At 35.1% G+C, this 18049-nt stretch overlaps 1 protein-coding gene across 7 annotated transcripts in view; it reads right to left on the bottom strand.

Annotated features, from left to right (window-relative positions):
• Positions 1-18049, bottom strand: part of CSMD3 (CUB and Sushi multiple domains 3) — a 1102347-nt gene that overhangs the window by 513793 nt on the left and 570505 nt on the right. For all 7 annotated transcript variants that reach the window (XM_059042775.2, XM_067017123.1, XM_067017122.1 and 4 more), the window contains one exon: positions 1613-1725. In XM_059042775.2, coding sequence (XP_058898758.1) covers positions 1613-1725 — 113 coding nt within the window. The remainder of the gene's footprint in view (positions 1-1612; positions 1726-18049) is intronic.

Genomic DNA, 18049 nt, shown 5'->3' on the forward strand with positions numbered 1-18049 from the left:
AATATAATTTACAGGGGAAAAGTAAGGAAAAAGAAAACAATCAAGACATAGATACTTTCAACAGAAGTTGACCATTCTTTAAACTTTGTAACTTTGTTTTATTTACTGGGGATAGATGTGGATTTTAAATGGAGGAAGAATATATTTAAATCATAATCAGGCTAACCTTTTTATTTTTTTAAACAGACATTTATATAGATTTCCTGAACTACTCAAATTAATATAGTACCGAATTTAGTCTCAAGTTAAAAACGCAGAATGCATGTGTCCTGTCTGCCTGACAACATCATGCATTCATTTCCCCGTGCCAGGATACAAAGGCATGGCAAGCCGATGTTTGAAAAAATAAAGTCTGTTTAAAAATTATTATTATGCAAGTAATAGAATTCTGTCTACTTAATAATCCATTGCTTAATTGATAAGATAGAGAATAATGACTTTTACAATAGAAAAAATAAATTCAAGTAGCATAACTTTCTGATGGTCTCTTTCACATTTTTATCTTTTAAAGCATATAATTTAACTTAACTTAATAACATATACATATTTTCAGTCAGAATTTCAAAACTGCATTTCTAATATGTACATTGTGTGTATACCTGTATATTCACTGTCTCTATTTGACTTTTAAAAAGTTAATCATGGGCTTCCCTGGTGGCGCAGTGGTTGAGAATCTGCCTGCCAATGCAGGAGAAACGGGTTCGAGACCTGGTCTGGGAAGATACCACATGCCACGGAGCAACTAGACCCGTGAGCCACAACTACAGAGACTGCGCGTCTGGAGCCTGTGCTCCGCAACAAGAGAGGCCGCGATCGTGAGAGGCCCGCGCACCGCGATGAAGAGTGGACCCCGCTTGCCGCAGCTAGAGAAAGTCCTTTCACAGAAACAAAGACCCAACACAGCCAAAAATAATAAATAAATAAATTAATTTTTTTTAAAAAGTTAATTGTGTTTCAAAGATATGATTTCACAATGTTTGCATCTATCTCTTATAAATGGAACTAAAACAAAAGATTGTGTTACACACATGTAATTCATCACTAATCTGCAAAACTATCAATATCGGGATGGGCAGTAGCAATTTAACACTTTTGTGATCTGTAATTTACATAGGGGTTGATAATCTGAACACTGATACCATGTATTTGATCTGAGAGATACACTGACGAATTACAAAATAAAAATAAAAATAGTAATAATTGGTACCCTGGATTCTTTAAGGAATTAAGTCTTTACTTTGTATTTACATATTTAATAATTAGTAGTTTTTTGCCAGGCAATTTGTATAAAGTTTATAAAATCACATTGTCTATTCTGGGAAAGGCTAGGAGTCCAGAGTGCCTAAAACACAGGCATTGTATAGTGGACTGAGGGAGAGATTAGGTATGTAAAATATACACATTTTAAAGGGAAAAAAAAAAAAAAAATTATTGAAAGAAAAGTGAAATCAACATTTGTAGTTAATTTAAAGAGGCAAGTATTTTGTTGAAATACATTCTTTCTTATATGCTGGGAAACTTTTATTTTATAGATACAATTAAACTTGAATTTAAAAGTATTCTCTGGTTTTATTAAGATAACATATTTCCCAAAGTAGCAATTTATCATTACCTTTGTAGTTAACCTTGAAACCAATAGATCCGACACTTTCATCTGTTTGAAGGTGCAGCCACATTTGGCTACTCATGCTTACTATCAAGTCTGGCACAAAGCTTCCAGTCAGCCTAAAAATAGATGGACAGAGAAGGGAGAAATGGATTAGTAAAATACCCTCTGTATGCAAATTATGAGACAGATGTGTTTCTCAATACTTTCTTGGCTAGAAGCAAACAACTGTCAGATAAACTTATAAGACTATGTTGTTATAACAAACAACATAATTTAGTGATCAAGGTTTATTATAAACAAGTACTATTTTATGTGTTTAACTAGGTTAGATCTTTCATATCACTGAAGCAAGATACTAAATTTTATTTTTTTAATTAGTTTATTTTTTAAAATTTTATTGAAGTCTAGTTGATTTACAATGTTGTGTTAGCTCCTGCTGTACAGCAAAGTGAGGCAGTTATACATATACACATATCCACTCTTTTTTAGATTATTTTCCCATATAGGTCATTACAGAGTATTGAGTAGAGTTCCCTGTGCTATACAGCCAGTCCTTGTTAGTTACCTATTTTATGTATAGTAGTGTGTATATGTCAATCCCAATCTCCCAATTTATCCCTCCCCTGTCCCCACCCCCCCGTAACCATAAACTGTTTTCTACATCTGTGACTCTATTTCTGTTTTGTAAATAAGTTCACTTGTACCATTTATTATAGATTCCACATCTAAACGATATCATACGATATTTGTCTTTCTCTGTCTGATTTACTTCATTCAGTATGACAATCTCTAGGTCTATCCATGTTGCTGCATATGACATTATCTCATTCTTTTTTTTTTTTTATAGCTGAGTAGTAATCTATTGCATATGTGTACCACATCTTCTTATCCAATCCTGTGTGAATGGACATTTAGGTTGTTTCCATGTCCTGGCTACCGTAAATATTACTGCAACAAACACTGGGGTGTGTGTATCTTTTGGAATTATGGTTTTCTCCAGATATATGCCCAGGAGTGGGATTGCTGGATCATATGGTAGTTCTAGTTTTTTAAGGAACCTCCATATTGTTCTCCATAACGACTGTACTAATTTACATTCCCACCAACAGTGCAAGAGGGTTCCCTTTTCTCCACACTGTCTCCCACATTTATTGTTTGTTGATTTTTTGATGATGGCCATTCTGACCGGGGTGAGGTGGTACCTCATGGTAATTTTGATTTGCATTTCTCTAATGATTAGTGATGTTGAGCATCTCTTCATGTGCCTGTTGGTACAGGGACATTTTGCCTGCAGTAACTTCACGCATTTAGGAGAAGGGACAGCAGGGTTAGGAACTGGAGCCTCTTTCTGCTCTAGAAAGTTCTGCAACTATCTCATATTCCTTGTCATTTCTAGATGTCTCTCTGCTTATCATTTTATTCTTTGATACTTCCTAGGTTTACTTGTTTTTTTTTTATTTCCACAATTTCCAAAAATGTATTTGCCCTCTTATTATTTTTTTAACATCTTTATTGGAGTATAATTCTTTACAATGGTGTGTTAGTTTCTTATAACAAAGTGAATCAGCAATACATATACATATATCCCCATATCTCTGCCCTCTTGCATCTCCCTCCCACCCTCCCTATCCCACCCCTCTAAGTGGTCACAAAGCACTGAGCTGATCTCCCTGTGCTATGTGGCTGCTTCCCACTAGCTATGTATTTTACATTTGGTAGTGTATCTATGTCCATGCCACTCTCTCACTTTGTCCCAGCTTACCTTTCCCCCTCCCCGTGTCCTCAAGTCCATTCTCTACATCTGCATCTTTATTCCTGTCCTGCCCTTCAGTTCTTCAGAACCATTTTTTTTTCCTTAAGATTCTATATATATGTGTTAGCATACTGTATTTGTTTTTCTCTTTCTAACTTCACTCTGTATGACAGGATCTAGGTCCATCCACCTCACTACAAATAATTCAATTTTGTTTCTTTTTAATGGCTGAATAATATTCCATTGTAGATATGTGCCACATCTTCTTTATCCATTCATCTGTCGATAGACACTTAGGTTGTTTCCATGTCCTGGCTATTGTAAAATAGAGATGCAATGAATATTGTGGTATATGACTCTTTTTGAATTATGGTTTTCTTAGGGTATATGCCCAGTAGTGGGATTGCTGGGTCGTATGGTAGTTCTATTTTTAGTTTTTTAAGGAACCTCCATACTGTTCTCCATAGTGGCGCTATCAATTTACATTCCCACCAACAGTGCCAAGATACTAAATTTTAGATCATTGAAAATCTTATACTTCTTTTTGAACTGATAAGAAAAAAAGAATTTATAAAAATATTTAACTTGTTTTTTTAACACCAGGAATGTACTTCATTTTGACATTCAAGTTTCACAGAACTTTTTTCTAAAGAAACATTGTGGAAAATATTTAAGTACTGTGCAAAATAATAAAATGGCAAGGAGTATAATATAAACCTTTGCAATACTGATGTCAGGCTAGTCATGTCATGTATGTTGTACTGGGAATAATTTTATTTTAAAGAATATTCTGCTAATGCATCACTGAATCTATGCATTAATAATCTCATTCAGTAATGCTCAATTTTATAACCCTAACAGGGGAAATTACTTAATGTTTCCTCTGTCATTAATAATGTTTTAGTCACATATTTGAACCGAAGCCAAGGGTCATATAAAGCCGGAAAGCAAATGAGTAAATAAGACCTTGAGGGGAAAAGTCTGTCAAGAATACAAAGAGAAAAGAAAAATGGATTCACTGCTGAGTAAAATATCCATAATGTCTAGGACTTATAAATTACATAATAAAAAATAGGTTTTTAAAAGAAGAAATTCTTAAGTGTTTACCTACTTTATTGCTAAAACCATGAAGATTTCTGAAAAATTGCATGAGGAGAGAAGGTATAAAGTTTCCCTTCCTAATAAAAAGGGCACCCTAAGAGAGCAGTGTCCTGGATGGAGGCTATACTATAATTAGACCAGCAGAGGGCAACGTGGAGGACTGTATCCTTGAAGCCATCATGGCAGCAGAATGTTCTGCTCACTGGTCAGCCGCCAAAACTATAGGACATGATCAGCAGACTGTATTAGCAATACAGCTATGCCAGCAGTGCCCAGTGTTACAGAAGTTATGGGAATCCATCACAAATGAACCCAGTTAAATATTATGATTTAATTATGGGATTGTGCGTAATATTAAGGAATAGTGTGAGATATAAAGATACTATAAGATATAGAATTTTAGACTATATTCACTTTCTTCCTGCCAAAGCAAATTTAAAATTATTATAATGTAAAAGATACGAACAACGAACACATACATTCTCGTTGGAACATGTGTATATCTGTATGTATTCACATACATACACATACACATTATCGTTTGAAAACTTTGTGGCATGTGAACTTTCAATTTTCAAATTGATGAGTTCAAAAGAACTAGTCTTTTGAGCTATGGTAAAGAGACAGGTTTATGGGCAAGAGTGAGGACTCAAGCTCAGAGACATGAAAGAAAGTAAAGTAAATCCATTATGAAATGGGCATGAGAGCTTAAAACTATAGGATGTGCATCAGCTATACCATATCAAATATGCCAACAATCTATCTCATAGTGAATATTAAAAGACACATTTTTATGAGATTAAATTATTCCTCTTTATTATATCCTCCTATATCCATCTCAGTCCTGAACTCTTTTACCAGCCCCAAACCTCTAGCACATATAAGTTTGTCAGTATTTCATAAAGAACAGCTAACATATACAGACTAATAGTTCCACTGCCAATTTGTTCTATTGGCCATGATTCTACCTAGTTCCCATCCCATTGGTGGTATAAGGGTAAATATAAATCTAAAAAAAAAAGGATTAAATTAAACATTTCCCCAATATCAGAAGGTAAAGAAAAATTCCCCTTTCTCTCTAGCATCTCTTACTAAACTTGAAATTATAAATGATAATGTTTGTTACAGATGTATGTAAATCTTTTAAGCTAAATAAGCCTCTTGTCCATTTCTTCACAACATGAATGACTTTCTTGCAGGCCTTAGTGTTACCTCTTTGAAATATGAACATCAAAGAAAATGTCACCCTGTCTCCCTGTTTCTGTGGGAGTTTAAGCCTAGGCATATAGCTTCATGATGTTAATTTACTGCTTTTCATAAAGATAGGAGAAGTTCTATTTTCCCTTTTGATAAGGTCAATTAACATGTATGTAAATATATTGTATCTGTGTGATATACAAAGGGTAAGATTTAGTTCTCTTTGCAATCTCTTTTGCAGATTGCCTATGATGTCCATCCCAGTCTAGTTGAATGCTTATTCAATATTAAAACAATTTCATTCTTTCTACGTTTTGTGGAGAGGCTTGACTGGGTTGGCAGGAGATTTTATTGTCAATTATATTTCTCCAACAATTTGGTGATGAGGATGGGATGCAAATGGCAGTTCCAAAATTAAGTGGACCAGATGAAGTTCTTACGGCCACATAACAGTAATTTAAGAGACCCTAAATTATAAAAAGTCTCCCTCCTAGTGCTCTGCTCTTTTGGAATACTAGCTAGATTAACCACCCTCTGCAAATTTAAGATTTTTCTATTGAGTAAGCATGGGTAAACTGGGCTCTAAAATACCTTCAGGATCATGATTAGCTTTGATGATGGAAAAATATGGGAAGCCAGGAATGTTGCCTGCAGTTCTTAAACAACTACTATCTCTGTCACATTTGGAATACTTATGAGAATACAGTCTTTCAAGATTTATGAGGGATTTAGGAGGTCCATATTATAAGCAAATTAATTGCTGGTATTTACTGGATAGACATTATTCTAAGAGTAAAGTTAAAAATGATTTGGAAAGCCAGAAAGAAAGACTGAGAAAAATGGAAAAGGGAATTTGAGAATTAAAGGTACTTTCTCTTTCACAGAGCCCTCTTCTTCTTTTTTCTTCACTGTTTCTGCTTCCTCTGTTCCCCCTACCTCTCTTTATTCTTCTTGCTTCAAACGAATTCCTGGGAAGAGGGAAGTGATGATCTAAAAGATCATTTGTCAGTAAATTTCCCTACAAAGAAGGCTGATGACATGACTTTTTTATCTGGTACTGAATTACCTGCCCTGTTTGAGAACACAGGCTTGTAATCCTCATATCCTAGCTCTGAGTCTACTCTATGTCCTAGCATAGAGTCTACCTCCAGGAGTCTCTTATCATCCATACACTATGGATCTAGGAAAGCAGAAAGTATACGGAGATATATTTAGGGAAGAATTGAGAACTTGAATAAAAGATTCTGTCCCTATAGGAAAGTGACACGATGTAGAGTAGTTCACTAGTCACTTGGAAAAAAAAAGAAGGAAAAAAAAGTATTCTGTTGATAAATATACCAGCATAAGATAGAAGCCAAATAGTCATATAATTCTACTTTATTTTGTCACAATATGTGGAAAACCAGCTCTTATCTGATCATCAGTGAAACGAATGCCATTGAGAAGCTACCCAGCCTATTCATGTGAAAGCTTCTCTTCCTCTTTTCCAGAAGTTTGCAGAAGTACTACACAGTGTGTTTTTACTTTACAGACTCACGCTTGGGGATGTGCACAAGCTACTGTGGGGAATTCTGCAACCACCAGACTTTGCTCCTTTGACGGAGCAAGCCCATTGGGGACCAGAAGATGACCCACCCCATCAAGGAGTAGCAGCTATCCACCACCCTCCACAACTGTGGCAGAACCAAGGGCTTAGGTGACCCATCCAAAGAGACTACTTGCAGTCTTTCCTCTAAAGATGAGCTGGGAGAAATTGCAGTGTTGTATCCACAAAACAAATGAGTCCCCATTATTTTCTATCTAAAATTTCTATCTGTTGAAATTTTCTCAAAATTTACTGGCCTGGATCCAAGGGCAGATAAAAATTGTCCCCTGGTCCTATCCTTTGCCTTTGCTCTTTTGCTGGTTATCCAAACTCAAATTAGGAGAAAGGCAGAAGGTTGGCAAGGACAGATTACTACTCAAATCTTAGAAGCAACTGCTCAGTTGGGGAACAATCTAGAAAAAATATGAAGAAGAAAAGAAGTTATAAACTGCTGCGTTAACTGTTCAGTTTACTGTTTACTAAAGAAAATAAACTTCACTCTGGCCAACCTGTGACGGCAGCAAAGAAGAGAAAACCATATGTTATTATTCCAAGAAACTGGGACAGTGGAAAAGAGATTGAAGAAAAGAGACTCCAGAAGATGCAGAAATTGCAGAAACAAGGGAATGAAGAAAGCCCAGAAAGCTAGAGAATAATTGTCAAATGGTTTACAATTGACAGATTGAGGGAATCTCAGCAGTAGGAACTGATGAAATTTATGTCTGAATAAATTTCCCTCAGGCTAACATATCTTTGATTTTTCTGGATACAGAAAAATCTGTAGATACAGGTACTACTTATTCTGAAAATGTCCCAGCAATCCCTCACTTTCCATCTGGTGATAGACCAATTCAGGTTGTTGGTATTTTAAATCAGCTTTATATGTGTTCTTTTCTTCTGTGGTTCCCATATTAATAGATCTCCTGACTAAGGAACATGTTTTACTTTCTCCTGATTTTCCTGTAAACCTCTGGGGAGAGATCTCCTGTGCAAATTAAAACTACCATATTGTATACTCCATATGGAGTGTCTGTTTAATGTCCTTGGAAAAAACTGTCTTATTTGGTTATGGTGTGCTTTCTGAAAGAAAAAGAATACAGCAGCAAGTGGCAGTGCCACACTGCGCTGGAAAAGTACCCTGAGCAGAAATAAAGCGATGCATCACTTTGGGCCGTGGGATAATAACACTGGTTTAAAAAGCATAGGCCATGACCATGTGTCAAACAGTAGCCTTTGCTGAGAGCTCAACTAGAAGAAATAAAACCAGTTATAAAAAGAATTAGAAAAACAAACGATAATTATAAAAGGGCATTCACCCCGTAATATTAATACTGCCAAACTTCCAGCAAAGAAGGAAGGTAAATTTGATAAATATGGCTGATCTTAATATAACATCTTAAAGAAGTAAATAAATCCATTGTTCTATTACTACCTACAGTTCCTAATACTGTATTATAACTTTGGTACCACCCTCTACAAAGTTTTTCTCCAATTTATCTATGCTCTGCTTTTTTTTTCCCATTCCTCTAATCTAAACAGGTCTACATTCTTGTTTGTTTTTACTTATGAAGGAAGTTCAGTATTCATGGCAAAGGATTCCTCAAGAGTTTCAGTACTCTCCTACTATTTCTTTAGCCATTTACAGAAAAGTTATGGTAAACTTCCACCAGGAGGATCTATAAGCATTCAATATATAGATGGTTTGCTGGTAGCATCAAAAACTAAAGAGTAATGCAAAACTGATACTTTGGCTTTGTTACAATTTCCCCCTTCACAAGGACATAAGACCTCATTGGGTAAATTGTAATATTGCCAAACTGAGGGATATTTGGGGCATATATTGATGGTGAGGGCCCACAAGTGTTACAACACAGGGTCAGCCCATTTTGCAGATAAAATGCCATATTACAAAAAACAACTTAGACCATTTGGGGGACTGATAGGATATTGTGAATAGTGGATTCTAGCTTCTGCAGAGAAGGGAAACCTTTAATGGAGCAACTGTGTGAAAATTGTTCAGAACCTCTGATTTACTCTGTAGAATCTAAAGTGGCTGTTGAACTGAAATTGGCTATCGTCTCAGCTTTGGGGATCCATAATGTTGAAAAGCCCTTCTTGTTTTGTCATTAAAGTAAAAGTGATACTTCTGGAATTTAACTCAAAAGTTGGGATGAGACCATACATTAATAGTGTGTTTCTCAGTTCTTCTGGAGGCCATGGCACTGTGGATACTGGGCTGTTGTGACAGCAGCAGATACATCTTTAAAAAGGCTTAAGCCCTTAGCTCTGGTCACTTGACTTATGTGCATGCCTTACTGTTGTGACAGATATCTTATAAGTACATAAGATCCAGAATATGTAGGCATGGCATCAGACTAGTTATGAATAAGCACTATTATTCAATCTTAACACTGTATTTGGGAGATGCAATCTCCTAAATCCCATTCATTTTTTACCAGATCTTGATCAAACAGATGATCATGATTGTACAATGGTAAAAGAAGACAACACTAGGCCCTGGCATGTTTTAACTGATACTGTTCATAATCTCTTTTAATAATGATACCTAATGGGTCATGTACTCAGGATAAAAGTAACCAACTTAAGGCTTCGTATGCTATGGTGACTTGTTATGAAATTTTGGAAGTTTATATTTTGCCTAGAGTTTAGTTGGCACAAGCAGCCTAGTCAATAACAGTAACAAGAATTCTAATTCTTGATATATGTACATTATGTGCACATACATACATACACAGACACAGGTAGTTTTTAATATATATGTTATATATATATATATGATGTGTTTGTGTCTGTCATACAAAGGAGGTAATCTGGAAAATTAGAGGATTCTCTACATTGAGGGGAAGTAAAATATCTCATGAAAAATTGATAGTTGACTTTTTAGAGGCTGTACAGCTGCCGCTCAGATCAGTAATCCATTATAGAGCTCATGCAGGGCAGAATAAAAACTTCTAAAGGCAATGATTTTGCTGACAGCTGTAAAAGCCACTGTTAAAATGTGGCAGATTTCAAAGTTAGAAGCCTCACATTTAACACAACAGGCAATTTTTATTAACTTCCAAATATATGCTTCAAAAAAGGAAATATACAAATGGATTCAAAAGGGGGTTAAAAGAAATTTGACTGAACTATGGGAATTATCCAACAAAATCATTTCTATAGAACCGTCCCTATTTGCTTGGTTAATAATGCTGTGTTACCAACATAATTAAGTAAAAAAAGGATTTTTAAAGGCAGTAGATTCTTAGCATATTTACATAAAAGGTGAAGTTATTCAAAACATATTTAAGAGATGAGCAATCTGTCAGTAGAATTATTTACAGGTCACTCCCAAGATATGGTATAGGCAGTTTTCCCAATCAAATTTACCAGAAACTTACTGGCATTTGGATTTCATAGAATTAATGCCTGAGGAAAGTAAGAAATTTTGTCTACTTATAGTGTATATGATGTTTGGATGGTCTGAAGTCTTTCCTTCTTCAGATGCCAATACTCAGGCAGTGGTAAAATCTCTCTTAATAAACGTATTTTCTACATTTTGGATACTAGAGCATAATGAACCAGAGAGAGGATGTCATCTTATTCCCACTGCCATCCAGTAATTATGCAAATGTTTACAGACTCCCAGAAAATGAATCAAACTCATCTGCTGAGATTCAGCAATATACTAGATTAAAATGGCTAGAACTTTACTTCTAACCTTGTTGAAATTAGAGCAACCCTTGCAGGCAAGCATCATATTTTTCCCTTTGAACTTATATTTTGTAGACCTATAAATTTGGGCCAGAGATCATGTCCTGTGCCTGATTTAAGTGAATCCTCCCATAATCATGTTCAGTACTTCAAAGGGCCTTTTTCTTCCCTAGAAGCCCTGAGACATAAAGTTATAAGGACCTTGAAGGACCCACTGGAAGAAGTACGCCACCTCTAGTGACTAGAATATTCTGCTTACGTCAAAGTGTTCTAGAGAAAAGATAGGCTGCTCTTGTGCTGGAGGAACCCTTTCAAGGGCTGCTAATCACCCATATGGCTATCGAAGTTAAAGGAAAACTCTGGTGGATCCATGTTTGTCAAGTGTAGCCAGAATCTCAGATGGAATGGACAGTGGTTCCTACAAAGAACTGGAAACTTAAATTTTCTAGAACAACTGATAATGGCACTGAACGTAACTGAAAGAAGGTATTCTAGCAAGCTACAATTCTCATGAATTACCCTGCTGTCCTATTCATGGTAGTATTATTTTAAATATTTTAAGAATCACATTTCATTAAAAAACAAACATGTTATTAGTTACACTATTTTTCTTTCTGTACCCCCATTAATATTTCCCACAATCACTACTTCCAAACAGCTCTAAATGGTACTCCCAATGACCAAGACAACCTTAACATTACCCGTGGCTTAACTAAATTTTAGAGAGGTATCATCCTGACTATAGGCTCCAGACCTCACTTTTCTTAAGAGAATTTACTTTAGAAAATTTGTAATTGTAAATCCTTTCTCTGCCCTTTGAGGTGTAAACCTCCTACAACCAGGAATGTCTCTCTCAAGGACTTGGAAGCCATCGTGATGAAATAAAATCATCAAAGGAGATAGCATTCCTGTTTTCCTGACTCTGTGGGAGTGAAGAGCCCAACTTTGCTAAGTAACTACTAGCAAACACAGATGGCATATTCATATTGACTAATCTCCCACCTAAAGTTTTCCAGTACTTTTCTACTAGCTCACCCCAGCATTTAAACACCATCCCACCTTGTCCAGAAGAGCTGAGTTCAATTTGTCTTCCCTATAACAGTAGTCTTGACTCTCATTTCAATAGTCTTTGCCCCTATTGCAATAGTCCTGACTTCTGCTATAATAGTCTTGAATAAAGTCCTCCCTGAATGTTTAACTGGCCTGACATAATTTCTCTCTTATACCAGTATAGACATGATCTGGTCTTACAAATCCAACAATCCAATTATTGGCAGAGTAAAACTGAGGCCATCTTACCAATTTTTTTAATAATATCAAAGTAAAAGTAACTGATATACATCTAGATACTCAGTATCTAAATTTGACACACACCCAGGAAGAAGCAGCAGGAAAACTATCACATAAGAGACACAGAAATCTGGCATTCACAGTTTAAGACTGCAGTAGACAGGTGTAAAGTCCCTTGATTAACTTTGAGATACAAGGTCCTTCCAGTCCAGGTATAGATAAACAAAAGTGGATATTTATTCAAACACATGGAGGCTAAATAATATGCTACTAAACAACCAATGGATCATTAAAGAAATCAAAGAGGAAATCAAAAAATACCTAGAGACAAATGAAAACGAAAACATGACAATCCAAAACCTATGGGACCCAGCAAAAGCAGTTCTAACAGGGAAGTGTATAGTGATGCAAGCTTACTTCAGGACATAAGAAAAATCTCAAATAAATAATCCAACATTACACCTAAAGCAACTAGAGAAAGATAAACAAACAAAATCCAAAGTTAGTAGAAAGGAAGAAATTATAAAGATCAGAGCAGAAATAAATGAATTAGAGACTAAGAAAGCAATAGAAAAGATCAATGAAATGAAAAACACTAAAAGATGGTTCTTTGAAAAGATAAACAAAATTGAAAAACCTTTAGCCAGACTCACCAAGAAAAAAGAGAGGGCCCAAATCAATAAAATCAGAAATGAAAAAGGAGAAGTTACAACTGACACCACAGAAATACAAAGGATCATAAGAGACTACCACAAGCAACTATATGCCAAGAAAATGGACAACCTAGAAGAAATGGAAAAATTCTGAGAAAGGTACAATCTCCCAAGACTGAACCAGGAAGAAGTAGAAAATATGAACACACCAATTAACAGTACTGAAATTGAATGAGTAATTTTAAAACTCCCAACAAATACAAGGTGAGGGCCAGATGGCTTCACAGTCAAATTCTGCCAAACACTTAGAGAAGAGTTAACACCTATCCTCCTGAAAATTTGTATAGAAACACAAAAGACCCCAAATAGCCAAAGCAATATTGAGAAAGATGAAGAGCTGAAAGAATCAGGCTCCCTGACTTCAGATTGTACTACAAAGCCACACTCATCAAAACAGTATGGTGTTTGCACAAAAACAGACACATCAATCAGTGGAACAGGATAGAAAGCCTGAAAATAAACCATGCACTTATGGTCAATTAATCTACAACAAAGGAGGCAAGAATATACAAATGGAGAAATGACAAGTCTCTTCAACAAGTGGTGCTGGGAAAACTGAACAGCTACATGTAAAAGAATGAAATTAGAAGATTCTCTAACATCATATATAAAAATAAACTCAAAGTGGTTCAAATACCTTAATGTAAGACTGGATACTATAAAACTTCTAGAGGAAAACATAGGCAGAACACTGTTTGACACAAAACACAGCAAAATTTTTTGTGTCCATCTCCTAGAGTAATGGAAATAAAAACAAAAATTAAAAAATGGGGTCAAATTAAACTTAAAAGCTTTTGCACAGCAAAGGAAACCATAAACAAGACAAAAAGACAACCTTCAGACTGGGAGAAAATATTTGCAAATGGAGCAACCGAAAAGGGATTAATCTCCAAAATATACAAAGAGCTCATACCGTTCAATATCAAAAGACAAACAAACAACCTAATCAAAAATGGGCATAAGACCTTAATAGACATTTCTCCAATAAAGACATACAGATGGCTAACAGGCACATGAAAAGATGCTCAACATTGATAACTATTAGAGAAATGGAAACCAAAACTGCAATGAGGTATCACCTCACACTGGTCAGGATGGCCATCATCAAAAAGTCTACAAATAATAAATGCTGGAGAGGGTGTGGAGAAAAAGGAACCCTCCTACACTGTTGGTGGGAATGTAAATTGGTGCAGCCACTGTGGAGAACAACATGGAGTTTCCTTAAAAAACTAAAAATAGGGCTACCATATGATCCAGCAATCCCACTCCTGGACATATATCTGGAGAAAACTATAGAAAAAAATACATGCACCCCAGCAACATTCATACCAGCACTGTCTACACAGCCAAGACATGGAAGCAACCTAAGTGTCCATCGACAGATGAAAAGACAAAGAAGATATGGAATATTACTCAGCCATAAAAAAGAATGAAATAATGTCACTTGCGGCAACATGGATGGACATAGAGATTATCATACTAAGTGAAGTAAGTCAGACAAAGACAAATTTCTTATGATATCACATATATGTGGAATAAAAAAAAGATACAAATGAATTTCTTTACAAGAGAGAAATAGAAAAAAACTATGGTTACCAAAGGGGAAAGGGGGTGGGGAGGGATAAACTAGGAGTTTGGATTAAAATATACACATTACTGTATATGAAATAGGTAACCAACAAGGACCTACTATCTAGCACAAGGAAGTACTCAACATCTTATAATAACCTATAATGGAAAATAATATAAAAAAGAATATATATATACATATATGTTTAAAAAGTGGACGTTTATTAATCATGTAGATTTAATTTATTGTTACAATAATACAATTATTGATTTGGACTCAGGCAAAAAATGGCCCACAGGCTGGGTTTGTCTTCAAGCCTTACAACACTTAGAGTCATTTATACTAAACACTGTAAGTTCAGTATGTGCCCTTCAATAGGTGCCTCATAATAATACTAGATAACAGTTCTGAGTATGTTTGTGTTTCTTGTCTAGAAAAAATTATTCTGAAAGATGAATAATTACTGAAGGGCCCAGATCATCTCGTAAATATAATATTACTTATGTGATTGATGAGAACTAGGAGAAATTTATTGGGCCTGTGAAGGAAAACACTTAGTTAAAAATTTAGATTCAGGCTCCAGAATGAAGCTACTCCACAGGACTGAATTAGGTAATATTTCATATGAAACTACAAAATAATACTCAAATTGTTAATCATTTGAAAGTATAAGCAATATAGACATCACAACTGTTTGTAAAATTAATGTATGATGAAAGAAAAATTTTGACCATTGCTAATCAAAAATCTGCTTTAACCATTCACCACTGGTATAATAAACGTAAAGGCTAATATTGCACTGAAGTTTTAAATTCTTCTTATTGTAACCCTGACAATTGCTTTGCTTTGTATTTTACTGTGGACTTGCTGTATATTTAGATGATTGAAAATTGCCAAGATAAAGCAGAAACAGCAATAGAGATAACTACAAAATTGTAGCTTTATTATAAAATAGTCACAAAAAGAAAAATTATAAGTGCAAGTAAAAATTTAAAAAAATATTCAAAATTTCCCTAATAACAAAAGGGAAAAATAACTCTCCTCCCCTCCCACCTCTCTTTAGCATTTCTTTTAGAAAACTTGCAATTACAAATGATTGCTTTCTCTGTTTCTTTCAGATGTATGTAAATGTTTTAAAAGCTAAATAAATCTCTTACCAGTTTTGCACCCCAAGAATGTCTCTCTTGGAGGCCATGGGAGTCATCTCTTTGAAATGTGAACATGAAGATGGATGGTGCCCTGTCACCCTGTTTCTGTGAGAGTTAAAGCCTAGGTACTTGGCTTCAGGTTGTAACCTCCTTCTTGTCATACAGAAGACAAGGATAGTGCATTCAGGCTACTATTAAAAAAAAAAAAAAAAAAAAAAAAAAAACAGATAGGAGAGACCAGGTGGTTTATAAACAACATAATGCACTATCCTTTTTCTTTTGATAAGGATAATTAACATGTGAAATGATTATATCTACTTGACTATATAAATGGTTTAGATTTTCTTTTCTCTTTTTCACCAGTCTCTTAGCAGATTGCCGATCATGTGCATCATGGTCTGATTTAATCCATTTTCAATAGTAAAACTAATTCATTCTTTTCTTTATTTTTGGGAAAGGATTCACTGGGTTGGTAGGTGACTTTATATCAATATTTGTATTTTATCAACAATGGGTATGTCACTTAAAACTCTGCTCTTTGCATCCAGCGTCAATGGCTAATTAATCTCGATATCCTTTCAAAGACCTTGGTTTAGACTCAAAGTGCTTAAGACAACTTTTTATTCAAACCCCATCCCTGACAATTAAGGGGTGCTTCTGGGCCATAGAGGAGGGAGTCCTATACCATTCTCAAAAAACTCTGAAAAGAGTCTTCAAATAGTTTTAACATGTTTTTAATACATCTTTTTGAACCAATTATCTGTAAACTTAAATTAAAACTTCTTTAATATATGTTTATTTACAAGCTAAGTAACCTCAGTATTAATAGTGCATACTAATCTTCTTAGTTAGTCCCTTCATGAAGGGACTAACTAAGATTAAAAGCCCCAAATAAATGCACTCAGAAATATTCCTCAAGCTCTCAAGTACAAGATAAAATAAAAGAGAAGATCTATTAAATTTCAATTATGCTCAATGCCTGATTTTCCTTATAATCACTCTAGGCATTATGGGTGTATCCATTAGAAATAACAACTATAGTCCTACATTCCAATATATTTTTTGTATTGTACAAGTATGTAACTTTTGCCTTTTATAGAAACATATTTAATATTCTTACTTCTAATACAGTACTATCAAGGATGATGTATACCATCATTTTTGGATACATGAAATTAATTAAGGATGATGATGATGGCTGCAAAAATTAGATTAAAAAAACCCCTGAAATATCACCATTAGGGTACATCAAAAAGCGTTATCACCAACAGGACAGACAGCAAAAGCAAGAAGAACTACAATCCTGCAGTATGCAGAAGGAAAACCACATTCACAGAAAGAGACAAGATGAAAAGGCAGAGGGCTATGTAACAGATGAAGAAACAAGATAAAACCCCAGAAAAACAACTAAATGAAACGGAGATACACAATCTTCCAAAAAGAGAAATCAGAATAATGACGGTGAAGATGATCCAGGACCTTGGAAAAAGAATGGAGGTAAAGATCAAGAAGATGCAAGAAATGTTTAACAAAGATCTAGAAGCATTAAAGAACAAACAAAGAGAGATGAACAATACAGTAAATGAAATGAAAAATACACTAGAAGGAATAAATAGCAGAATAACTGAGGCAGAAGAACAGATAAGTGACCTAGAAGACAGAATGGTGGAATTCACTGATGGGGAACAGAATACAGAAAAACGAATGAAAAGAAATGAAGACAGCCTAAGAGACCTCTGGGACAACATTAAATGCAAAAACGTTCACATTATAGGGGTTCCAGAAGGAGAAGACAGAGAGAAAGGACCTGAGAAAATACTTGAAGAGATGAAAGTCGAAAACTTCCCTAACATGGGAAAGGAAATAGCCACTCAAGTCCAGGAAGCGCAGAGAGTCCCATACAGGATAAACCCAAGGAGAAACACACTGAGACACATAGTAATCAAACAGACAAAAATTAAAGATAAAGAAAAATTATTGAAAGCATCAACGGAAAAATGAAAAATAATATACAAGGGAAATCCCATAAGGTTAACAGCCGATTTCTCAGCAGAAACTCTACAAGCCAGAAGGGAGTGGCATGATATACTTAAAGTGATGAAACGGAAGAACCTACAACCAAGATTACTCTACCCGGCAAGGATCTCATTCAGATTCAATGGAAAATCAAAAGCTTTACAGACAAGCAAAAGCTAAGAGAATTCAGCACCACCAAACCAGCTCTACAACAAATGCTAAAGGAACTTCTCTAAATGGGAAACACAAGAGAAGAAAAGGACCTACAAAAACAAACCCCAAACAATTAAGAAAATGGTAATAGGAACATACATATTGATAATTACCTTAAATGTGAATGGATTAAATGCTCC

This window comes from Kogia breviceps, chromosome 17 (assembly GCF_026419965.1).
Source record: "Kogia breviceps isolate mKogBre1 chromosome 17, mKogBre1 haplotype 1, whole genome shotgun sequence".
Classification (NCBI taxonomy): Eukaryota; Metazoa; Chordata; class Mammalia; order Artiodactyla; family Physeteridae; genus Kogia; species Kogia breviceps.